We start from the raw sequence: 26,155 nt of genomic DNA on the forward strand, positions 1-26,155 counted from the left end.
GCTTCAACCCTCACCTGCATGTACCTGAGTTCCAGAGGTGCCTATCCAACTGCATATGGGAAGTTCTACCTGTGAACCAGATATCTCAAACTGAAAATGCCCACAGCTTACTCAGTGGCCTGACAGCCATCCCACGACCCTAAGTTAGTGGCTTCCTAGGGATCACCCCGGACTCCTTCCTCTTTCTCACCATACAGTCCAGTCACCATCCCACAAATGACGTCCATCCTGTATCTCATCACCTTCTCCTGCTTGCCTTTCTCCCTGCCACTGCCTGTCGGGCCTTTCCACCTCTCTCCAGACTGTGGCCCAGGCCTCACCAGGCTCCCTGTTTGCTGTCTGCTCTCCTCCCATGCACTCTCTGTGCTGTTCCCACAGGGGTCTTGCTGAAATACCACCCCGATCTCACTTCTTCACTTAAAATTCATCAGTAGCTCTGTTCAGTTTTAAAGTTTTGCCATTTTCTTCAGAATCTAGAAAAATCCCCCAAATTCAATTCAGCAAAGTCCAAACCCCCAAAGAAATCTGCAATCTGATCACAGTGAATCTCTTGAGAAACCAGAAGTCCTGCGCCAGAAATCAGAAGGAGCTTTGCAAAGTGACCTCTTCCTCAAGGCTTTTGCTTCTGTCCTCTCTTGGAGCAGGTGCTCTCAGTTCCAAGTTCACAGTCCTCTGCCCAGCCCCCCACCCCCCAGCCATCTCCCCTCCTATCCTCCCTTTGCTGTTCAATACTCAGGAAACCACGAAGGGCTTCCGGGACATTAACTGGTGAATCTGAATCACTGGCTGTATTCTAATCATACCTACCTGAGGAGGTCACATCCCTTGCTGGTGAATCCCACTGGTAACGAACCATTACCGTCAGATCAATCTTCCCAAGTAGCTACTTGCTGCTTATGATACCAGTGGTTGTTAATCTAGTTGTGGTGAAATCCTCTAGCACGGTTTTGCCAGTGCACAGAATCTTCTCGCCAGTTCACGTTCATATTTATTTAACGATGACCTTCTTTAATAGCACAACATCCGGGAAAGCTCCAGGGCATGGAGTGACTACAGTAACAACACTGAGCTAAGCCCACATTTGCGCTGCCTCTCTTGACTCCCCTGCCACTCTATTAAAGCGGCATCAGTGCCCTGAGTTTACAGTGGAGGAGACCGAGGCCAAGCCTGGGGAGGAAGTGGGAACTGTAGCTGGAAAGGCCATGCCTGTGCCCTCAACAACCTGTTCACTGCCAACTACTTCCAAGAAACACAGAACTAGGGCTACTCTGCTATTTCTGCTGCAGATCCTGCAGCTAAAGGAGGAGTGGGATCCGTAAGCCCTGGCAATGAAGCCCTGTGGACAAGGCATGACACAGACCAGAGGGCAAGGCACGGCCCTGGAACTAAGCATCCAAATATGCCTCCTTCCTGACAAAATGCAGGAAAATGGCCTCCCCAACCCTGCACAGTTTCAGAGTTAGTCTCTCCCATCTGCCCACTGGTTCCTGGGGCTGGTAGAAAGGTGCCAATACCCTTTCCTACTCCCGCAGGAAAATAGAAAACCACACCCTCTCCAACTGCCTCCCTCCAGCTTCCACCCTGCAGGCTCAGCCCCAAGGCTTGTCTCTCTTCTGCCCACCACCCACTGGGCCACTAACCGGTGCACATCAGGTATGATCCCCCAAAACGTGAGGACAGCTTAGCCTCCGATAATTGATAGTTAACTGTGGCTTCATCTCAACCATGAACTTTTGTTCTCTATACCTTCTTTCCTGCTCCCATCACCAAGATTACAGCTGGTTAGTTATGATTAACTGGGAAGGCTGTTCCGGTGTTGCAGTTATTGCTCTGAACATTTTCAGAACTCCTCGTTAGGAACTGTCTTCAGTGCCAATTTATGAGAGAAACAAGCAAACCAGTATGATTATTTCAGGATCAAAATCTAACAGTGATTATAAACAACACAGCTCTTGGGATGACCAAGTTCCAATAAACATTTGCTCTGAATGATTTTTTGCTTTCTTAACAAATCTAACTAATCCTCAAAAGAGAAAAACTTGTTACTACAGAACACGTTCTATAGATTCAGAGACTAGTTCCAGGGATGTTTAGCTCTGAGTGCAGACTCTGGACTAGGACTGTCTGGTCTGGGTTCAAACCCAGCTGTGCCACTTACCACCTGTGAGATCTGGGGCAAGTTCTTTAACCTCCCTGTGCCTCAGTTTCCTCATCTGTAAAATGGGGAGAATACTACCACCTGCTTCATGGAATTTACAACATATGTCAAATTGCTTAGCACCATAGTCAGCACAAAGTAAGTGCTCCATAAATGTGGTTCCTGCTATCACCACTGCTGCTACTACTCACCTCCTAGAGGGTGAAGGAAAAATAGAGAGCATTCTCCCAGGACAACACAGAGAGGCTGCAGTTAGAAAGAGGACACACTTCCCTGAGTGAGCATGACGCCTAAAAGCCACACAGGAAAAGACTAACAGATTGGACACTATAACAATATGTTTTATGCATATATCAAGAGATGCCATAAAGTAATTTAAAGATAGTTAAAATATAGGGAGAAAATGTTTGTGACATAGTTGTCCGAAAGTTAATATCTATAATGTATTAAAAATACTACATTCTCTCTACTTTTGTATCTGAAATTTTCCACATTACAAACAGAATGGCTGTACACCAATTAAAATGCTTAAACCATTCAGGAGACAAATGAGCCAAGGATATAAACAGACAATACTCAGAAAAGGAAATGTCCACAGCCAATGAAACAGTTACAGATGAACAACCTCAGTAGTAAGAGAAAAATGCAAATTAAAATGCTGAAGGACCACATTTTACTTTTCAGCATTATAAAACTTCTGAAAAATTCTTAACATCCAGTGCTGGTGATGGTATGGGAAAATGGTCAATCATATGCTTATGGTAGAACAGCAAATTGATATGGCCTTTTAGAGAGCAATATGGTTGACACCAATATGTAATACAATATTATAAAATGTAAGTGTCCCATGATCTAGGGGATTTCACTTCTAAGAATCTCTTCTGAAAGAATGTTAATGTATGTGCACAAACGTGTGTGTGTGTATGCATGTGTGTGCATTCATTACAGAAAGTTTGGTATTAGGAAAAAAACTGGAATCAAGCCATAGCAAAATGAATGAAGGCATTACAGGATTATGGTATATCCTTACAATGGAACACTAAGCAATAATTTTTAATGTATTGTAGTAATTTTTTAAATGTACTGACAAAAAACTAGAACTAATAATATAGAAGAATGGCAGCATGCATTTGATAATTGCTTATTAATTGCCAAGTACCCAGTATATTTGTTTTATTTCTACAGAATCACAGGGGGGAAAAAAAGGGTAGTTTAATAAAATGGTGAAGGGCAGAGACTCCGGATCCAGACCACCTGACCTCTAAAAGCAACTCCACATAGATTAGCTGTGGGACTCTGGACAAGTTACTTCAACGTTCTGTGCCTCAGTTTTTCCTCTTGTCACATAGAGAGAATAACAGTACATATACCTCATAGGGTAACAGTGAAAAACTGTAGTACACTAAAGTTCTTAGCATAATGCCTGGCAGATAATTAAGCGCTCAGTACATTATTTGAAAACATATAAGAGTTGTTCTTTATTCTGTTCTCACTCTGTGCCAGGGGCCATGTCTAAATGGATACAGGGCTCGTAGTGGCAGAGCCAAGCACCTCCATTCTATGTCCTGTACAGCAGTGATTCCAAATTCCATGCTGGTGAGAATGTGTGCAGACTGAGTGCTCCTGTGCTCCTTAGGATCCAGGACCGGTTCTCGACCAGCAGGTGTGGACCAGCAGGTGTTGGTGTCCATAGTCTGTCCCCACACCACACCCTGCCAGGCTCCTCCTTGCAGCATGGGTTGGCTAGCTACCCCGGGTCAGTACCCGTGGCCTGTAGCCCATGTGGGCATGGTCCCTCCTGGTCTCCCCTTCTCCAGGACCAAGGGGGCCAGGCCACAAGCTCTCTGTGCTGCTGGAGGGTCAGGCATGTCTGTAGGTCAAATTGCTGCATCCAGTCCTTCCCAACTGCAAGCTCCAGGCCCGGCCACAACCCTTGACTCCTGGTCAGTCTGTCTACTTCCTGATCACCTTCAATTTATTAGAATGAGTAGTTTTGTACAACAAATATTAAGCCTTTTTTCCTTATTTTTACCCCTAATCTAACCTCCATGGAAGAAATCACAATTCTTGAATTTAACTCTTTCACTTCTTGACCCTCAGTTGATGACACCATCAGTCAAGAGGAGGGCATCCACCTCTCCTCCTCAAGCTGAGTTCTCAACTCCACCTAAACGCCTGTGAACACTGCGTGGACAGAGGTGGCTCTAGTGAGCTTGTCCCCTGTGTTCCTCTTCCTACAACCAGGTTCCCGAGTCTGGCTGCAGAAGACCACACCTTCTGTCATATCATCATTTTTCTGTCTTGCCATTCTGTTGTATGCTGGTGTCACATTCCACTACGTCAATATTTTTGGAATGTGATAGGTGTGAAGCTGATTAGAATTGGATACTCTGGGCATTTCAGCTACTGAGAAAATCATGACATTTAGTCAAACTTTTGGTTCTCAAAGAGGGCTCAGCATATTCCCTGAGAATGTGAAGTAGAAAACTTTGCTAAATGGAGTTAAAAACAAAACAAAACAAAATAAAAAAGGGGCTCTACTGTACTATCTATACAGTAGCCCCCAAATTTAAGAATTATATTCTCTGGAAAAAAAAGTCAATTTTGACCCACGCACATGAGTATTTAAGATAGGTCCACAAAGTTCAAGAAAGCTACCCTGCTTCCAACAGTCAAAAGACTCCCTGCCTCAGCATCGTCCCAAGGAGGTGAAAATCACAACCAATTACGTGCCTTCCCCTAAGGCAGGGTTGACATTGTAGAACAGATAATTCTTCGTTGCGGGAGGCAGTCCTTGCACTGTAGAATGTTTAGCAGTGTCCCTAGACTCACCCACCGATACCAACAGCACTCCCCACCCCAGCTATGATAACCCAGAAAGTGCCAAGGCATTGCCCCGTGTCCCCTAGGGACAAAATCACTTCCGGTTGAAGACCACTGCCTTTCGGGGCCACTGGGACTGGTCCCAGCCTGCCTCTACATCCCTGAGCAGCGCATCCTTTTCTGGGCTCATTGCCGCACGCCCTCCTCCCCACTGGCTCTGTATGTCCCCTAGTCTGACTCTTCTCCACCCTCTCCAACCCCCTCAACCTCCCACTGGGAACGCATGAGCAGCCATCAGCAAACAGCCTCCACACCTTCATGGAATATTCCTTGCTCTAACCCTGGACTTAAGGATGCTGTCCCCTAACAGACTTCTCCTACGGCATGACGGGTTCTTCTCTCTTACCCACATACTCCTCTTTGCCAACTCCACACCACTTCCCCTGCAACTTCCCTCAAGAAACGCAGCCCCTTAGAATATGGATTGGCAAGCCTGTGGGCCAAATGTGGCCCACCACCTGTTTTGGTACAGTCTGTCAGCTAAGAATGATTTTCACGTTTTTTTAATGGTTGGGGGGAAAAAATCTAAAGAATATTTCATGACATGTAAAACTCAAATCTCAGTGTCCATAAATAAAGTCTCAGTGGAAGGAAGCCACACTCATTCTCTTACCTGTTTTCTATGGCTGCTTTTATGCTACAAAAAAAGCATAAAAGCAGCCATCGTTGCAACAAAGACTGTCTGGGCTGCAAAGCTTAACGTATTTATTACCTGGCCCTTGACAGAGAACATTTCCAACCCTTGACGTTGAGGAATGTGGGAGTCGTCTGTACCATCTACTTCCAAGCTGCTGTCACCATCCACTACCCGCCAGGTCACTCTTCCATGTGTATTAAAATATACACATGACTGAAAGCTGGATGGCACAACTGCTAACATGAATGACTAAATGAAGTTCAAAATTACCTCTACGGGTTAGAATGTTGTGTGGAAATCAACAGGATGAAATTAAACTTTATATATTAAGTCCCATGCCAAGTTCATTGTCAGAAAGATGGATATACAGAGCAGGAAGAAGACCCAGTGTGTGTCGCCAGAGGTAAGAATCAGGATGAATAGGGAAACATTATAGGGAAATTCTATCCATACAGTGAAATGCTAAGCAATAATAGAGCTACCACAATATGGAGCAAATTTAGACCAGGTGACTTTACTAATAAGCCAAAAAGTTCAAGGATAGAATGGGGTGCCTCAAGGAGGAGAATGTCCGAGGCTGCGTACACGGAAAGGGCTTCTGGTCTGGGCTTGACAACCCTGAAGACTTTTTAGTCCTAACACTATATACTATTACAATTTAAACCAGAGACACTGGCTCTTTTGATGATTAGATGCTAAAAATAACTTTCTTGGTGAAAAAATGAAAGCATCAACATTTTTCTTCCAATCAGATCTGTAAATTTAATTGCAAAGGTGAAACTCACTATGGCTACATAGTCACAAGAGGTACTTTTAGGTGGCAGATGACCAATAAACTCATACCTTATTTGGTACATGCTCACTGTGGACTTCTATTTCTTCAGAAACCTAAGCAGAGCAATGTGAGTTTTGAGGCTTATTCGTCCTTATTAAAGCACATAGCCTAGCAGGCCTAAGTCTGTAAGAAGACTTGGGGATTTTCTCCTGTTCGACTCTCTTTGATTTTTATATTCACCTGAATAAAAATACACATACATGGTATGTAAATCAAATTCCCTGTCTAAAAAGTCAGAAGTACAAATCTCACTCAATGACTATGTTTAGGAATGGTAGGGTGGCAAGTGGTTCTATACGAGTCGGACATTGAGCGGCAAAGGCCAAAGACTTAGATTTAACCCAGGGCTTAGCTCCCTAGTCCTGAGACTCATCACAAGGCACCAAGCCCCTGACTGTTTTCTCATCTGTAATGTGAGGATAATGATACTTGTCCTGCCTGGGTCCTACAGAGGATCATCATGAGAATCCAATTCAAGTGACAGAGAAGAACCATCTGAGTGGAGAGTGCCATATACAGTTCAGGACAACATGAATCTCTCCCTAACCTGTAACACAGCTCTACCTCCTTTTCAAAAGTCTTGGCATTAGTTGGGACACAGAGTAATACAATTCAGCGTAAAATTCTTCATATGTGACATATGCAGGCATGTTGCTACAAGTTAGCAGTAAGCAGGGCCGGAACGTTCACATAGATGAAGAGTAATCTAGGTCAGGCATGCGTCTGTGTCTTTCAAGGTCTACGGGGAATAGAGCACAATGAACTTCTTGATTCTAAGGTAATGTTTTGAGGCACAGATGCTGAGCAGGTGACTAAGCTATGCACGCAGGGATTGCTTCCCAATTTGCTTCTCGCCACACTTTCCCTCTATTCTACTCCCACTTCTTCCAAAATTACGGTGTCATTTTGGGGCCACAGGGCAAAATCCCTCCAACAGGCTTCATGGATGAAGCCACTTCATAATCATCAATCTGAAAACCTTTATCTTTCTTGGTAAGCTGGAAAGTGTCCTTTTCTTAAACAAATGCTATGAAATTTACATTAAAGCAATAATTTCATTAAAATGAAAAATCAGTCCTATTTGAAAACACTGAGGCAGGAACATTCAGAGGAGCGTCTGTGGCCTCCTGTTCCAGATCCAACCAAGCCCAGAGTCTCAAAACTGTGCCCAGGATGGTGCACTCCACTGCTGTTACCTTTGCCAACATATCACAAGGTGTGGTCACCTGAACTCACAACACAGGGACCTTTGAAAAGTATAAAAACAAGAAACAGAACAGAAACAAACATGACACAAGTCAGACAGAGCAAAAGAACACCAAATGCTGCTAACAAGGCCTCCTAACTCCTACCTTCAGCCTCTTTGGTGGTTTTAAACCGATTTTTCAGCCCACTGTGTACACTTTCCTCAGCTCTCTCCATGTTAATTTCTCAAGCTATTAGCCAGAAGCAGCGCTACAGAGAGCTTCCAGGGCCCTCTGAGCACTGCCTGAATTTCTTGAAGATCTTAGATGACAAAGTACAATGTTCATAGTAGAGGTTCTCATTCCTCAGTCTGTTCAGAAGTTTTGGTCTTCTTTTCACTAAAATAGAGATTGCTATACACAGACTCTTAGAGACAGAAAAACCTGTAGATGGAGGGCTAGGTGATGGAGAAGGGTGTCAACATGGACCATGCCTTGCACATCGCTCGCAGACCGATGCCCTCCTTCTCCTTCTGTAATAGGGGGCACCCAAAGGCGTGGACCGGTTCATGTTCCAGTGATCCCATGAGTACCAGACTGCTCAAGTCACTTCTTGGTAGTGGTGGGGATGGGGTGGGTGTCCCCTTAGGGATAGAGAGGAAGGGACATATGTGGATAGTGATAGACCTCACTATCTTAAGGTCATACCACTTATTCTGAGTTATATTCTTCTACACCAAGCAGCCTCCTGACCTACATTTGGCTCCCAGGTGGATCTCCATGATGGGGGGAAAATGCTTCAGTCAAGTGATGTGAGCAGGGTTTCCGCCAGCAGCAGGAAGAGGTGCACTGGCAACCAGTGTATCTGTCAGCCTCAGTGGAGTTGGCTGGTATGGACTGGTCTACAGAGTCCCACCATCCTAGTGAACTGATAGCATCCATTTGGGAAGATATAACTGGACCCAGACCCCAGAGCGGCATGGCCATCTTTTTGCTGCACCTCTGTTTTACAGAACTACTTCTGAGCTCCTATAGATTTTGTCAAATTTTATATTTTGGACATATATAATTTCTCATGGGATTGTCAATCTATTTCTTTTTATGTCCTTGTCCTCATTCTTATTTTCTCCCTGCTCAGATGGGAGGTTCACAGGAATGGAGATCATATCTTTTCTATTTATATGTCTTCACGGTTTCAAACAGTCCTGGCCTATAACAGACACTTAAAAATTATGCTGCATGACTGACTGAATAAATGATGGCATTAGTATTTACTGAAGTTATACGGAAGCATATATTTGTTCTATTTAACTCTACCTCAACCATGTATTGTCACGAGTACCTCAGACTCTATCGATCTCACATTTGTGTGGTGGCATACCATTTATTTCTAGGCCAAAGTTTTGTGTTTTGGATTCTTTTCTAGTTGATAAAGCACAGCATTACTACACAGATATTAACTGAGATGCTAAATAATATGAAAACACAAGTGGGTGAAGATGAGTTCGTGCGTTAGTAAGACCAAGTCTACGCATGTCACCAGGGCCACCTCGCCCTGGGAAGTTCCGGGGGAATTGGGGGTGATGGTTTAATGGTAGAGGAGAGGTGGGGATGGTCAAGGGCACCCGTGGGGTTGTGGCCTCCCCCCCCTCTTTCCGGCATCCTTGCGCCCCTCTCCGCGGCTGGGTTAATACTTACTTTTCACGGAGATCTCGCACTTGACTGGCCTTGAAGTCAGGAGCCAACGGGGAGCAGGGGCTGGACGGAGGCGACAGAGGACTCTTGATGCTCTGCACCGAGTGCCTGCGGCTCCGCCTGCGGTCCAGGCCCTGGTGCTCGCCGCTCGCGCCGGAACACACGCTGGCCCTCCTCCGGTCCCGGCACCCGCTGGGGGGTGGTTCAGCCGTCTCGTCGCCATCCTCGAGCCTGAGTGCCACCTGGAAAAGCAGAGAGTGCCCAGCGCGAGCTCAGACCTCACAGCCTTTCACAGTCCCGCCCCAATGAGCACTTTACGCCGTCTCTTCCCACCCTGTGGCTGCGGCTTCTCTGCAAGGTCATCACAACCACACGCATCCTAAAGCGCCGCCTGCAAACCAAAAGATGCTCGCCACTGTGTGAGTTTCCCAAACGGATACAAAAAGGTCAACTGATGTCACGAGAAGACCTGAGAAATATTTTGTAATTAGATGGTCTCTTCACCCTGCGGCCCAGCACTGCCCTTTCCGAGGTCATCTCTCGTGCCCCGCCCCCCGCCCCCACCGCCTTTGCTCTTCCCTGGACCAGGAGGCGGAGTCTCTCCTGAAGCCCAGCGGCAGCAGGAAGCCCCGGAGTTCCTGACAGTTTCGGAGCTCGCTGTCCCAGCGAGGCTGTTCAGAAGAGCACAGCAAGGAGAAAGGTGGGAGCCACAAACTAGGTGAGCCGAACGGCCTCACCTAAAGGTCTTTTGAGAGGCCTGACTTTAGATCATCCCCGCGCACCGCGGCTCTCAGGGAACCCTCTGCAGCCTGGTCTCAGGCGCCTGCTTGCACTTGCGGTCGCAAAAATATGGACCAGAAATACACTGGACCTCTAGAATTCCGTTTTTCAAAAAAATTTCCTCTTAAAAGCACTTACACTAGGAGCCCTGCTCCTAGTTGCGTGGTGCCCTGTCCAAAGGCCCAGCTCGGCCCTCTCCTGATCTCCTCTATCCTGGATCCTGCTCCCTGGTCCTCTCAGCTCGCAGTAACACCCACCATCTCTATGCATGCGCTCCTCTTTATTGGAGCTCACTCTTCTCAACCATGGGTTACACCTATCTGTAGCTCCAGCTTCTTTAATTAATTTTACGCCTACCTTCTCAAAAACTACACGGTCAGACGAGCACAAGTTATCATTGACTAGACCTCTGTGTGGCTGCCTGGGCCACTAGTGGACCAAGGGTGACCTGCAGCAAATTGCTTGCCCGAGAGCCTCTCTCTCGGCAAATGAGGCTAAGAGGATTGCATTTTCAGGTTTGTGGTAAGAAAACTTACCTAACATATGTAAAGCAGCTAGGGTAGGGCTTTCCCTGTGGCTAGTACTCAATTAATATGACCATTCTTCCCCAACATAGGCCCTCGGATGAAGGGGCCTAGGATGCCCACAGATTCCTCCATCACACAGAACTGGCAGTTCAGGCCACCTCGCAGACCAGATGGGCCAGGCCAAAGCAAGTCCAGCAGTCTCTCTGATTTGGCACCCAAGGACCCATATGGTCCCCCGTCCCCAAAGGTGCATATTTTCCAGCCTTGTGTGTGCTCTTGGTCACATTTCACAACGTGGTCCTGACAAGTGAGAGGATGGAGAAGCAATATAAAGACCTAGATGGCTAACCATGCTATTTGGCTTTGACATCACCTGTCTACCTAAAACCTGGCTACTGCAAAATCAGTGGTCTCCTCTGTCCAAAGCGTTGATGCCAACTGTGTTCACACAGCAAGGTGAGCTTGGCTTAGTCAAGGCCAGATTGGCCACTCTCATCCTGTTCACGAGGATGGACACCTGAGATGCACGGCCTGTTTCTCAGGGGTGCAGCCTCCCTTGATCTGCTCCATCTCCAGTTTCCTCCAGTTCTAGCTTTTGGGTGAGATTGATTTAGTGAAAACTCTTCTATCTATGTGCCAGATACATTCTATAACAAACTCCCAGATAGATGAAGACAATTGAATAATATTTTGACTATTCTGTTCCCTTAGAATTTACAAGTCAGACATAATTTGGGGAGGTTTGAGGTAAGAATTGATAAGACTTCAGAAAAAGCTCTATTGTTACAAAATCTCGCTGGAAAGTCTGTTTCCTGGAGGGGGGGTGGCGCAGGGGAGTCTGTGGTATAACTGCAAGAACTAAGAAAGAAGTTATGTATTTCGTTAACCACTTTTATCATCTCAACTTTAGCACTTTAAATGGCATTCTCTGGGGAAAGTTTGAGAATGATTATACACCTAACCAAGGAGAGTATTTTAAAATATTACTAGCCAATTATTTTTTCTTCATTTTTAGATGTACAAATTCTAGACCATTTGAACTTACTCTGACCTGAAGTATTGATTCTGCTTCTAATTAAGCACACATTTGGAATGATAAGATTAGGGGATAAAGTAGAGTTCAGATATTTCTAATTCCTTGTCTAACCTCAGAGATGCAAGGATCAAATAGCATTCCACTCACAGTGCGTTTCAGAGAAGTACACGGAGTATGCACAAAGTGAAATCTACTTTAACTGCCTTTTGTCAAGGAAGATGGAGACAATCAGAAAGTTTACATGAAAAGTCTTGAAAGATTATCAAAATGACACCATAAAAGGGAATTCAATGAGGGCTGTCTAAAGTTCAGATCCTCAACAAAACATCCATCCCCTTAAACAAAGAAAAGGGTGCATGGGGGTGGAAGGTAAATGGGGCTCAGAATCCCAGGAGATCCAATGGCAGTCTCGGGCTTGGCAGTCAGGAATGCTGTAACATGAAATTTGGGGCTGCTCTTCACTCCTGGTTTTGTTTTTACAAGAAGAATCTTAGAATCACCAGTGTCCACTGATGATAGTAAGAGAGACGCACTTTCACGTACAGGGCCTCGATGGCAGTTCCAAATTCTTCAGATTCTAGGGAGCACTATGGATTACAGTCAAGACCACTAAGGGCTGGAAAACACCTGGAGATAACAGCACTTATCAAGAGACTTATTCAGAATCTGTGGTGTCAGATCTAATTAACTACAAGTGCAGTATCCTCCATGGGACCCAAGGTGAGATCAACCATGTCCTGAACAATCTCTAATCTCACCCAAATGATGGAGTGTTTTGTTTGCTGGACCCCTCGTCATATACCTTCTGACTCTTTTAATCAAATGTAGAGCACTGTCTATAAAACCAAGATGAGGAGCAAGCAGGTTCCTCATCCAGCACTGATTGCTTCCACATCCTACCCCATCTTATCAAGAAAGCAGTGAGGAGAGGACTAAGGTGGCATCTGTGGCAACTTCCACCAGTCTTTGAGGCCACTGAATGATCTAAACATACTTTTTAAATTTTTGTGGAAATTTTCAAACATATACAAAGACTTTTGTATGTTTTGTATATGTTTTCAAACTGCTCAAAGACTTTTGATGACTTTTGTCATCACCTATGACAGTTCAACAACTATCGACCCTGGCCAATCTTGCCTCATTTACTCCCTGCCACAGACCCCACAGCCAGATTTTTTTGAGATAAATCCCAGATCATATAATTTCACCCATTAATATTTCAGTATATATCCCTAGAAGATAAGGATTTCTAAAACCCATAACCACATACCACTGTCCTGCTTAAAATAATTTCTTAATATCATCAAACATTGAACAATCTGAACATTCTTAATGGAGGTCAAAATCTATTAACATTTCTTTGAGTTTACGTTGTTATACTACTACTAACCTCCATGACAGGCAGCCATCTTTACACATCAGATGTTATCATTTTCCAAATTGCTATCCCACATTTTCTTTTAAATTCACACCTATACATCTTGATTCAGCTTTTAGGTGAAGTGGATGCCAGCGCTAGTACGATTTCAAGAAGAAACTATTCTGATGACAGGTTGTGGCAGATGATTATAGCACTAGGCTCCCAGGGAATCATGCCTCTCTGTTTCCTTATCCTTGTGTAGCCCTCTCCTACACTGAGTCAACGATTTTCCATGTGACTTGCTTTGGCCAATGCGACATCAGAAGACATAGATGCCTCAAAAGTGTTTGCACTTTGGGACTTGTCCTTCTGAAATGCTGCTACATATGAAGAAGTTCGGGCTAGTCCACTGAAGACATATGGCCCAGCCAACAGCAGCACCAAATGCCAAACCAGGTGAATGAGACCATCTTAGACCATTCAGCCCCAGTCAAGCCATCAGATAACTGTAGCTCCCTGAGAATATTTCAGGTGAACCAGGCCCAAATCTCTGACCCACAGAATCATGAGCAATAATTGCTGTTTTAAGACCACTCTTTTTGGCATATTTGTTATGCAGCAAGAGCTAACTGATACACATTTTAAAAATCACCTATGACAAAGGAAGAATTTTAAGAGATTGGATCTATAAGTTATTTATTCCTGACAGTAACAGTCACCACCTCACCCCCAAAGTCTTCAGCCCTAAGATGCCTTTGCCATTACTAGGACCACATTTTCAGAATCAAAAGTTAGAACACAATCTGACAAAAGACTTTTTATTTTGATTTGTGAATTTATGTATTTGAAAAATCATTCAAAGCTATAAAAATTCAAATGAATTTAATTAAACATGGATTAAATCACCTTTCTAAAATGGAATTAAATTACATGGAATTGGGCATTCCCCAGAAAGTCCAGGACATATGGTCACCAGACATCCTCCACTATTAAGAAGAATTCTAGAAACCCAACCAAGGTCTCTACAATGGCTTGAAAACATTCATAGTCTATTGTGAGGAAAATATTGGCACTGCTTATAGGCCTCCTTGCTGCTCTTGCATATAATGAACTTAGTTGTCCTGTGGCACTAAATATTTTTAAAACTGCATTAATTTTCAGAAAGGAATAAAAATCCTGACTCTACTTAGTATCCCAAGCATTCAGTAATCACCTTGAGTGATTACTCAAAGCATCTCCCCCCATTTAAGGTAGCTGATTTCTGATTAAATCATGCCCTTCCTTCAACCCAGCATCTGTTAATAAAATGTGTGATATTTAAAAGAGACCTTCATTCAAGTGCTTACTGAACCTATACTCTGGGCAGGTGTGCTGCTGGGCACAGGGGTTAGAGGGGAATGAGACAGATGACAAAGGCAAACAGATAGACAAGTGCGACCTGAGGACTGTTCAGTCTGAGGTGTGGACACAGACAAGTGCTCCTTCCTGGGTTATAAACAAAGTGCAGGCGACAAGTAGCAGGAACTCCTTTTACCTTGCCAAGGAGGCCTTGCGGACGAGGGGACGTCTGAGATGACTCCCTGAGAATGGGAAGGAAGAGCACTCCAGGCAAAGCAAGGAGAATGGATAAAGGGAAGCTCCCTGATGACCTGCCTTTCACGTCCAAGAAACAGAAGAAGTTGAGTGTGGCTGAAACTTCAGAGACATCTTAGGAATGACCCGAGACAGGCCACAGAAGCACGAAGGCCACAGACGGTGTTAGCTCTTGTACCAACTCAAAGAGTTTGAGCTTCATCCCACGGGCTGTGAAAAAGGTTTTAAGGTTTTTCATTCATTCATTCATTAATTCACTCCTGTTTATTTTCTTAGAGGAATGGCGTAGTCAGATCTGACTTCCAGGAGGATCCTTTGTTTTCAGTTGCAGGGAGTTAGGAAGAGGGAATAAGCAGAGAAGCCCCCGGGTGATGCCACTCTGCAGATACCAACCTCTCCAGGCCCTGCCCGTCATCACACCTCCTTTCAACCCTTCACACCTGCCAAACCTGAGCTCCTCCACTACTCTTCCCTCTGTCACTGTCCTTCTTTAGGCCACCACCTCAGATGGGCCTTCCTCCCCCTGCCTCAGTGTCTCACCTCTACCTTATCCTGCCTCTTTTCTTCATAGACACGCCAGCAATCTTGGATCCTCAGCTTACTCACGTACTTTGATCACTGTCTGCATCCCATGAGAATGTGCATCCCCTCAGGACACTGGCCTTGTCTGTCTAGTTTGCTGCTGTGTCCTGGGGCCTAGAATAGTGCCTGGCACATAGTACATACTCAGTAAAGTTCTGTTGAATGAATGGATTCACAGAGGAACAAATGAATGAGAAGGTATTGCAAAAATCCAGGCAAGAAATGATGAGGGCCTGAGCTAGGGGAATGGAGAAGAAATCACAGTCTTCAGCAATCAGACTTCCGAGCGTGGGGACAGAAGAGAGAGAAGGGAGTCCAGGACAGCTCCGGGTTTGTAACTTGGGAGACTCTGCTCTTTGTAGAGATGGAGAAATGAACAGATTGTGCAGGATTTTTGTTTTTGTCATGGGAGAAAAATAAAAGGTTTTGTTAGGGCTGGATACATGTCACGTGCAGCCTCCAGGTGGCTGTGACTAACATAATCTGAGCTCCTCTGGCACGTTCCATGTCCTTTCTTGTGCCATCACATTTAGCTGCTGGGGGAACCAGCCACCTGCTTGTCTTAGACCACAGAATGAAAGTTGCTTGGGGAAAGGACAGATCTTCTAGCTCTGTATTTTCAGCCCCAGCAGAGTATATGACATACCCTCAATGAATGAATGAACGTAATACAAAAAGACAAGCAGGCAGAGGGGCAGGCAGCCAGGAGCCTTGGCAGAAAGCTCAGGGTCAAGGTATCAGCCACCAGCCTCCAAAGCTGCTGAACTCACTGGGTGAATCATAGTGCAGGCTGCATGTACTGAGAGAGCAGGTCTGATAAGGAAACCCCAACACTGAAAGGGAAGGGACAGAGAAGAAAGATCCATGGGAGGACATCGAGGAGGAACAATCAGAGAGGTACCCTGGAGACATCCATAGACATAGTCACCAGGAGTGCATTCTACAGGAGCAACATACAAAAGTGGTCTCATGACCACCAGCATCATCTTTTTATGATACTAGCATAACAGTGGTGCCCAAGCTGCTAGGGACGGCATACAGAAAAGGAAGAGAGGAAGAGGGGGGAGGCTGAGAGGGAGACCAATCTTACTTATGACTATTTGCGTAAAAATCCTAAATAAATTAGTATCGAACAGAATTCCAACAGCACACTTTAAAAAAGAACACATCATGACCACGTGGGCTACAGTCCAGGAATGCGAGGATGGTTAAAGGATAAGAGGAAATGAAGTAAATAAACAACTTAAAAATCTAAAAAAAGAACAACAAAGTAAACTGAAAGAAAATTAAAGAAGGAAATTATAGAGATAAAAACGTTTTGAGTTGAGTTACAAAACAGAAGAGCACTGCAAATCATACATAAGTCAAAATTAACAACAACGACAAAATAGACAAACCACTAGTTAACCCAGAGGAAAAAGAGGGAGAAATTACAAACACAAAAATTAACAAAGGAAAATAACTTCAGAGCAAGAGGAAATTAAAAACATTCCTAAGAGACTATTTATATATCTCTTTAGTAATCAGTTTAAAAATCCAGATAAAGTGGATAATTTCCTAGGAAAATATGATTCAGAAAAACTGATCTCCATAAAGATAGGAAGCTTAAATAGACCAATACCCATAGAAAAAACATAGTTACCAAAGATCTCTTGCCTCCAACACACACACACACACACACACACACACACACACACACACACACACACTCTTCATCACAGGGCCACACAATTTCCCAAGGGAATTCTATCAGATAATCAAAGACCAGAGACAAAGGCAGAGAGAATGAAGAAAAACTTCTAAATATTTTTACAAAGCAAGAATAGAATTGATACCTAAACATAAAGAGTATTGGGCGCGCACGCGCGCGCGCACACACACACACACACACACACGCAGAAAAGAATGGTCATGGTAGCGTTGTCATGGCAACAAAACTGTAACCAGCCGACATCCATCAAGAGAAGAGCAGATAAATAAATTGGGATATACTCATCAGCAGTGAAAGTGAACAAACTAGAATTTCACATAACAACATGGGTAGGTCTCAAAAACAATAAGCAAAAAGAGAAACTGTAGGAGGACACCAAAGGTATGGTTCCATTCATAAAAAGACAAAATTAATATGTTGTTTAGGGATACAGACTGGGAGGAAGGAGTTAAAACAGCTGGCCTGTGACCCCTCCACTCCTTTTGTAGTAGTGATGCTTCTGGGGAAAGAAAGAATACAATGACCCCATCTAATCTTTTGTAAATACGCTAATAACTAGACTATCTAACAAACAGCCTGATGATATTTGCTAAAATGAGAGTTCTTGTTTCTGGAATGCCCTTAATTAGCAGGCTAGGATTGGCTAAGGATCACCTACACTAAATAAACACAGAACTTATGGATTTATACGCCATGACTCTCTGGACTATGTAGTAGAGAGCCTTCATAGTTATGAAGCAAACTACTCGCTGGGCGAGGTGACGCATGAACCACACTTGGAGACCTCATCTATCGTTCTGGGTCAGAAAGCACATGTCTGATATATGAATATAAGACCTGGGAGTCACAGATCTCTGCACCTCTGTATTCTGGAAATTATTAGCCTGGATAGATTAGTATAGCTCTGCTATAGGTAGCAAGATCTCAGATCTGTCAACTCTTATTTGATAATCTGATCCTTTGTGTTAGCTTACAGAATAAGTTATTTTCAGACAAAATTATTAAAAAAAAAAAAAAAGAGAGAACAGTGCTGGAAGTTAGTTGGATGACACCAGGAAGGGCCATCAAGGACACTTCCAAGTTACTGGTAATATTCTACTTCTTAAATACATGAGTGTATTAGGGCTCTCCAAAGAAACAGAACAAATAGGATATATATGGAGATTTAGTGTAAGGAGTTGGCTGACATGATTATGGCAGCTGAGAAGTCCCAAGATCTGTGGTCCAAATGCCTGGGAACCAAGGGAGCCAATGGTGTTAGTTTTAGCCGGAGGTCAAAGGTAAGAGGCAAACTATGTCCCAGCTCATTTCCATCAGCAGAGAGTGAATTCTCTCTTGCTCAGCCTTTTGTTCTATTCAGGGCTTCAGTAGACTGAATGAGGCCCACCCACATGGAGGAGGGCAATCTTCATTACTCAGTCTACCAATGTGAATGTTAATCTCATCCAGAAATACCTACACAGACACAGAATAATGTTTGATCAAATATCTGGGCACCAGTCACACTGACACATAAAGTTAACTATAACAATGGGTGTTTGTTTTGTTGTTCTTTGAGTGAAACATATAATCTACATTTGTGAATGATATGTACTTAATGTTAAAATATTAAGCAAATGCCATTTGACAAAAGGAAGACGGTGAACACAGGACATCTTTTAAAACGTTTGGCATGAATGGAAAGAGGAAGATGGGGAGGTAGCTTGAGAGTCAGGTAGACTGGAGAGAAAGTATGCCCTGAAACCAGAAGTAGTCTTCTGGGGGAGGTATCCAGGCTACTTTTCAAAATGCTCTCCCAGTTGTTCACTAGTAGGAAATTCACCTGCATTATGCTATCTTCTGATACACACTGACCACACAGAATCCAAAGCTATGATAATATAAGCCCCTGGTTGAGCAGAGTCTCAGAGATTGGAGTTCTGATCAGGGGGAAGGGGGTAAAGAAAGGGAGGTATACGTACTGGGAAAAGTCCTTCTACCTTGATGTGAGCCAACTGTCTTTAGTCCCTTCCTTCTCCATCTTTAGTATTACTTAATTCCTACTTTATCCTGTCTCTTAGGGGCCATGAGAACATACCCCTCCACCACCCACTGATAATAAAACACGAAAGTGTGAGCAGATTACTGGGTAAGTGAGGCTTCATTAGAGGAGAAGATGCCCAGAGCAGGGGTAAAAGAGCTGGCCAGCTGTGGGAAGCTTTATGCTCTGACAGCAGATCTCTCTGGCTCAGTTTCCACTGATTTTTCCTAAGATCATACAAAGATAATTCTGTTCTGTTCCTCAGCTTGTCACTTATTATGACAGTAACTTTAAGGAAGTAATGAGTTACATGTCAGTTTCTCCACTTCTACCCAGTGAAGATCACAATGGAGCCATTTAGCTGGGAAATATCCCTCCTAGGGCTCTAGCTGTGCACACAAATTTATGAATAAAGCTGTTCATTATAACAGCATTTATCATTTTCAAAAACTTGGAAGCAATCTAAATCTGAGAAAACAGGGACTGGTTATATGTATTATGGTACTTGCACACAGACAGGCTATTATGTTCCTAATAAAACGAAATTCTTGAAGACGATTCAATGACAAAAGAAAATGGTTCCAAAATATTTACTAATAAAGATTCAGTACACAACACTGTATATAGACTATTATCTCCAGAGTTAATAATCTAAACATTTACAAAAAAGACTAGAAAAACAGACCAAAATGTTAACCATGGTTAGTAATAAAATCATGGGTGATTTCTTTCTCTTACACTTTTTGGTATTTTCCAAATATTCTTCAATGAGTACATACTTTTAGCAAATAAAAAAAAAACACCATGACAAGGTGAGAGAGAAAGCAGAAGAAAGTGAAAAGTTTAGTATCTTTAATAGCACTTTTTCCCCGCATTTTCATTTTGCAGTGGACCCTACAAATTATGTAGAGCCCTGCCGGAAGTTCCACCTCTATCCAAGGATAAGAAACACGATCTATGTGCCTCCTTCCCCACCACCCCTCATTCAGAATGAATGTTCTTTAAAATAAAATAGCAATTAATCAATCTGGGCCCACCCTTGGAGTTTCTGACTCAGCAGGTCTGGGGCGGGGCCTGAGAACCTGCATTTTGGCAGCTCCGAGGTGTTGCAGATGCTGCCACACCACACTCAGAGCCACTGGTCTAGAGTATGTTTCTCTCAGCCTCTGACATTTGTCCAGGCTGTATGAGGCCCTACAAAAGGCATACACATATCCTGTTACCTCATAGATGTTCAATTGCTCCACTAAGTCCAGGTCAGTCCCTTTCTTGGTCAAGTGCCGCTGGGACACAGCTGCAATGCCCAGCTCCTCCAGGCAGTCCACCACGTCGTAGAATGTGTCTTGGTCTGGCAATCCTGACAAGGTCTGGATGGAGAAAGAATAGGACACAGACATGTCTTAGGGGACTGTCACAAGGCTCTCAGGGCATTTTTTGCATGGTAGCCAGTGGCCACGAGTATAACAATGTGGGGCAAAGCAAACAGATGCTAAGTTCATTTGAGAAAAAGCTTCTTCAGTGTGGTAAGCAGAATGAACCCCAAGATCCCACCCCCCGGGATACAGATGCTATACAATTCCCTCCCCTTGAGGGTAGGGAGGACACTCCCATGATTAGGTGACGTTATATGGCAAAGGTGAAAGCATTCTACAGGTGTCATTAAGGTCCCAAATCAGTTGATCCTGAGTTAATCAAAGGGGAGAGTAGCCGGGTGGTCCTGACCTAATCACGTGAGCCATTTAAAGTAGGTTTAGGCCTTTTCTGAGCACCGAGACTAGAAGAGAGATTATCCTGCTGTCCCAGAAGAAGCAGCAAGCTGCCATGAGTTCCACAGCTGCAAGGAAATGAGCTCCGCTAACAACCACAGAAGCTTGGAAGGGGACCCCAAGCTTCAGACGAGACACCAGCCCTGGTTGACACCTTGACTGCCGCCTTGTGAGACTCTGAGCAGAGGACCCAGCGAGGGGGTGCCTGGACCCTGCCCCACGGGAGCTGTGAGATGATAAGCCTGTGATGTTTCAAGCTGCTAAATTTGTGGTAATTTGTTACATGGCAATTGAAAACTAACACTCAGTGATCAGAAAAACTCCCATTAAGATTGATCTACCAACAGCTGGAGTTAAAACAATTGAATGATTCCCTTTTCTTTCAGTTCGGCAGGCCTTCCCCTTGGTCTAAGACATTTAGGAAAACATGAGAAATTTTAAAGCGGCAACCAAGAGACAAAAAGATAACCCAAGGAAGAAAAAGCAGACTTCTCTTCGAGTTCTGCTTCTCTTAGAAGAAGGATGATGGCTCAGATCAGGCTGAGAACTGGAAGGACCCTTGAGGTGATTTACTCCAAGTCCCTTACCTTATAAACGAGGGAGATGAAGGCAGGGGAGGGAAGGATTAGCCTGAGGTAACAGGAAGTTTCTAAATAATAACTAATAAAACCCTGCGCTCAGACCTGCTATTCTGGTCTCCTTTCCTCACACACCTGTGCCTTCTACACAAGCTACTCTGGCCTGAAATTTCAAGGTCTCGACTCCCTATTTATTTCACTATTATTGCATTTCAAAATTACTCTAAACATGGTGACTTGCCTTGAAAGAAAAAAGACCAATACTTTCTTAAGGATCATCTCACAGCACCAACTTCTTTTAACACTTCTATTTTGGGGCTATTAATATTGGAAAGAATGTCTCTACTCATAACCCAAATAATGGCTGTTTCCCTTCTATGCTGAACAAAGAGGATACAACTCACTGCTGTTGAGACCAGACACTGAAGAAAAATAACTGGGATACGACAGCTTAATCCATCAGGGGGCCCAGCAAGGACACAGAACAGGAGGCTGTGAGCAGTCAGCAGCTGTAATAAATAAACAGGTGCTCACATCTAAGTGGCCAAGTGTGGAAGCACACGTAGGTGTCTGCAGATGCCGGGCAAGGCAGTCACTGCTGCATTAGCAGATAGCAGTCCACTGAGTTAACTGAAAAAGTACACACCTGTCCAAAGCACCCTCTCATCAGAACAAGTCCATCTTTTGGTTTTAGTGAAAACTCCAGAACTTGTTAAAAGATGAGAGGGAAATGGTGATACAAACGCCAGGGCAGGGCTAATGATGGGAGGTGCCCTGACTGACTGCTGACCTGCCAATCACAGGTGAGTAGACATTCAGGGTTAGATTCAAAACTTTCTACACGGCAGTGTGGGGGGGTGGGATGGGCACAGAGAGGGGCCTCTGGCAGTCTCCTCACCTCCCCGTTCCCTTCCTTTCTTCTTCCCTTTTTTCCCTGCTGAGAGTCAACTGAGGTTCCTTCTCTCAGAAGTTTCCAGGAGGTTAAATTCCTGGACCTAATCCCCATTGCCTTAGCAAGCCCAACCATGATGGGTTGGTAGGGAGATTTCTATTAAATAATTATGTCTGTAGAACCAAACAGATCAGAGAGCCCTTGCTCAATAAGAGGCCCAGATCTGAGGGTACTGACTGAGAGGACATCTGTTATTTCCACGGTGAAAATGTGGGCTTGAGCCACAACCACGTCCCACCACCTCTCGCGGGTGGCTGCAGGGGAGCTGACCTTCCACCACCATCAAAGACAGCTTCTCTAGTCCATGGCCATACCACCCTGAATGCACTTGATCTTGTCAAAGACAGCTTCGCTCTCCGCCTGCATGGGGAGGGGACCGTGCAGCCCAGAAACACACTCACATCTTTTCAGCTGATTCTCTGACATGTTCAGCAAACTCTGCCACACTCCCACCCCTCCTGGGCCCTGTCCTCCCATTTCTACGCTGACACTCACTGCTAAGGTGCCTATTTCTGGCAAAGGTGGCAGCTACTCCAGAAAAGTCTATGAGCAAATGGCTCTCGATGCCTTCACTCTCAGACGACACTCAGGACCCCCTTCCTGGTTTCTCTCAGACCTTGTCTTGCCAGGGTTTGTGACAAGTAAATCTTTACAGCCTCTCTCAGAGGGAGAAATCTCTGTCCTAAAGGACATTTTATTTTCCAGTCCCTGGGTTTTCACTGATCCCATCCAATCTTTCTTGTGGGGTAAAACCAGTGTGGTGAAAGCCTGTACACACAGTGTTCATAGCAGCAGAAGCAGAAGCATCTGTGAAAGCCAAAAGCTGTGAGCACCCAAATCTCCTTCAGTGGATGAAGAGATAACAAATGGTGGCATATTTCTATTATACAATGGCACAGTATACAGCAGCAGAAAGGAGCAAACTATTAATACGCGTAGTAACATAGATGAATCTCTAAGGCACTGTGCTGGGTGAGAGAAGCCAGCCTCAAAGGGTCACATACTGTACGATTCCCATTTCTGAAATAATAGGACTATAGTGATAGAGAATAAATCAGTGGTTGCCAGGGGCATGAACAGGTGATCAGGATGTCATTATAAAAGGATAACATGAGCGAGATTTGAGGGGAGATGGAGCTGTTCTATATGCTAATTGTGAAGGTTATCCGTAACTATGTATGTGTTAAAACTTACACAGCTAAATACCAAGAGAAAAAAGTCAACTTTACTATATGGTAATTAAAAAAACAATATAATCAAATCTAAAAACAAATGCTCAGTGTGAATCCCATCAGGTAACTCACCCGCTGGCTCCGCTAGAGCTGCTTCCCTCCCCAGGGCTCCCTGGGGTCGCCTTCCCTGAACGCTCCAAGCCAGCCCCATGGTAATGCCTGTTGTAACTCATCCCCCCCTTCCCCGCCACCTGCTTCATCTGATTCTACAAGGTGGTCAATATCTGAGCCCCCAAAGCGGGGAATCCCACCTAGGAGATTGCAGCTGGATCAGGACAGAGCACCATGCAACTTCAGCTTGCAGGGTGGGAAATGGCTCGTTTCTGATGCCCCCTCAGATCTGCTGAAGACATGGTTTGGGGGTGTGGGGAGAGTTCAGGGGGGGTTAGTCTGGATCCTGGAAACCCCTCATTAATCTCCCTGTTTAACAAAGGGAGCAGACTTCAGTGTCAGAACCATGAGCAGGCTAGAATTTCATACCCTTGTTTCGTCATAAAAATGTTAATGTTTTGAATTCCATGTTATTAGGCCAGCTTCCATTTTGTTGAAAGAAAAGTCAGAAAAGCAATATAATTTCCCACATTTCAGAGTCTGAATTTTTTCCAGACCCATATTAGCATTTCAATGTGTTATGATGTTTGGGATCTCAGAAGATGTTACTCACTGGAACGATAAACGTGACTAAAAGTCAACAAAAGAAAACAAACCCAGTGTGGGTGCCAGCCGCCTGCTGACCTTTTTGAGGAAAGGCTGACACTTAGAATCATGTCCTCAGGGCCTTCCTGGACTTCCCCTGGGCCAGAACTAACAAAAGATGAGACGGAACTGCCAGAAGAGAAAGAGTAAGCGAGGAATTCCTGGACGTGAGATGCCTTATGGTGCCAAGGAGAGTGTGACACGTGCTGGGTCCTTGCCAGTGATTGGCAGCAGGATGCCCACGCCATGCGGCTGCTGCTGGGATCGTTACACAGCTGAGCATGGCCTCTACCACTGAGGTGGAGAGCATTACAACGAAAACACTGTGCAAGAGTGAAAATGCCATTTTTGCTGAATTTAATGTTTTCCAAAACAATGGCAGTGACTGAAAATGACAGGAAGTAGGTGACTTTCATCTTCAAAAACCAACAGAAAATTGCTTTCAAATTGCGTGGTAAAATCAACTCACAAAGAGCTTTGAAAATAAAAACCGAACTCTTAGGATTATCTTCCAGAAAAGTGATGCCCATTCCCCACCAGGACTGTAGGAAATTTCCTGTGACCTCATCAACAAATGGCATTTCATTAAAAAGCAATCACTGCCCACGTGACCCGGAGAAAATGGCTTGTTGTTTTACTATATATTTCTTTTAATCTTAGTAGGGTTAACGTCATTCATTTTTCAATGGAGTTCTTAATATATTTAGGATAGTATCATTTTCTGCCCAGTTTTTTGCAAACAATTTCCCAGTTTGTCACTTGCCTTTAGTTTTTGTTTTGGATTTCATTTTACAAATAAGATGTTTTATAGTTTATAGTTTTATACAGTGAAATATTTAAATCCTTTGCTTTGGAATCTTTTTGACTGGTTTTACTATTTTATTATTCGGCAACTAGAGACCAGTTAATCTTCACCTCTAGTTTTTCCTCAGTTTTCTACAGTTTGATATGTTACATTGAACTCTTTAATCTACCTGAAATTTATTTTGGTATACAGTCAAAGTATGTTTTTGTTTATTTCCATTTATCAAAACCTCTCCCAGTCATGAATAAAGCTGGCCATCCCTATGGATTTCAATCACAGGGTGAGTCACCCTGTGCATTGAAGTCTGTTTCAGAGCCCCTCTGCTTCAGCCATCTGCTGAGGAAAGAGTAAAGACCACATTGTTTTAATCCTTAGAGTTTGCATAACATTTTAATATCTAGTAGAATTATTTTTCATAATCATGTTGCTTTCTACTAATTTGTCCCCAGTCATCAGGGGAAATGTTTCTCCAGTTACATTTCAGGAAGAGATTCTGGGTCCTTTCTGAAGAACTAATGATCACTGCAGTTGGTCCTTAGGCTTGCACCTGGCAGCCTGGGGCACAAAAAGGGAGGATCTTGGGGTAGCAGATGTGGCGTCTGGGGTCCAGGGAAGAGAAACAACCCCACCCTCCCTCAATTATTAATGAGGAAGGGGCCCGAGCACCAGGATGAAGGAGCTCCAGTCCTAAGAGTGGGCTGTCCCAGGTCAGCATGGGACCCACTGTCAGAGCACCTCTCAGGACGGACACAAGCTGGTGACCAGGGAGGACGTAATGGGAGGAAAGGGAGCACAAGGGTGAGGTCACCATCACAGGAGGAGGACGGGACCCGCCCTCAGGAATCCATACCTCGCCCACAGCAGTCAGAAGTCAATAAGCCGTGGAACAGAGTGCTTGCTTTTCTGTCTGATTGTGAATGATTTCCTTAGAGTAAAACTTGCTCATCTATATTCTTAAGGAAAAATGTTTTCAAGGGGACATCTTGATAGGATGAGTAGCCATAAAATTCTCGCTACCCTCTTTCCGGTTTTATTGGAAAGAACCAAAGCACAGAAAGCATGCAGACTCTCAGGCCTTCACAGGTATGAGCACCAGCACACATTGCACACATGCCACGTGTGGGT

General features: G+C 44.3%; 1 protein-coding gene across 5 annotated transcripts in view; it reads right to left on the reverse strand.

Annotated features, from left to right (window-relative positions):
* FHOD3 (formin homology 2 domain containing 3) overlaps positions 1-26,155 on the reverse strand; it is a 495,595-nt gene that overhangs the window by 160,504 nt on the left and 308,936 nt on the right. For all 5 annotated transcript variants that reach the window (XM_057527272.1, XM_057527271.1, XM_057527269.1 and 2 more), the window contains exons 9-10: positions 20,225-20,368; positions 9,396-9,634 (exon numbers count right to left, since the gene is read on the reverse strand). In XM_057527272.1, the coding sequence (XP_057383255.1) occupies positions 9,396-9,634; positions 20,225-20,368 (383 nt within the window). The remainder of the gene's footprint in view (positions 1-9,395; positions 9,635-20,224; positions 20,369-26,155) is intronic.

Source organism: Balaenoptera acutorostrata, chromosome 13 (assembly GCF_949987535.1).
Source record: "Balaenoptera acutorostrata chromosome 13, mBalAcu1.1, whole genome shotgun sequence".
NCBI lineage: Eukaryota > Metazoa > Chordata > Mammalia > Artiodactyla > Balaenopteridae > Balaenoptera > Balaenoptera acutorostrata.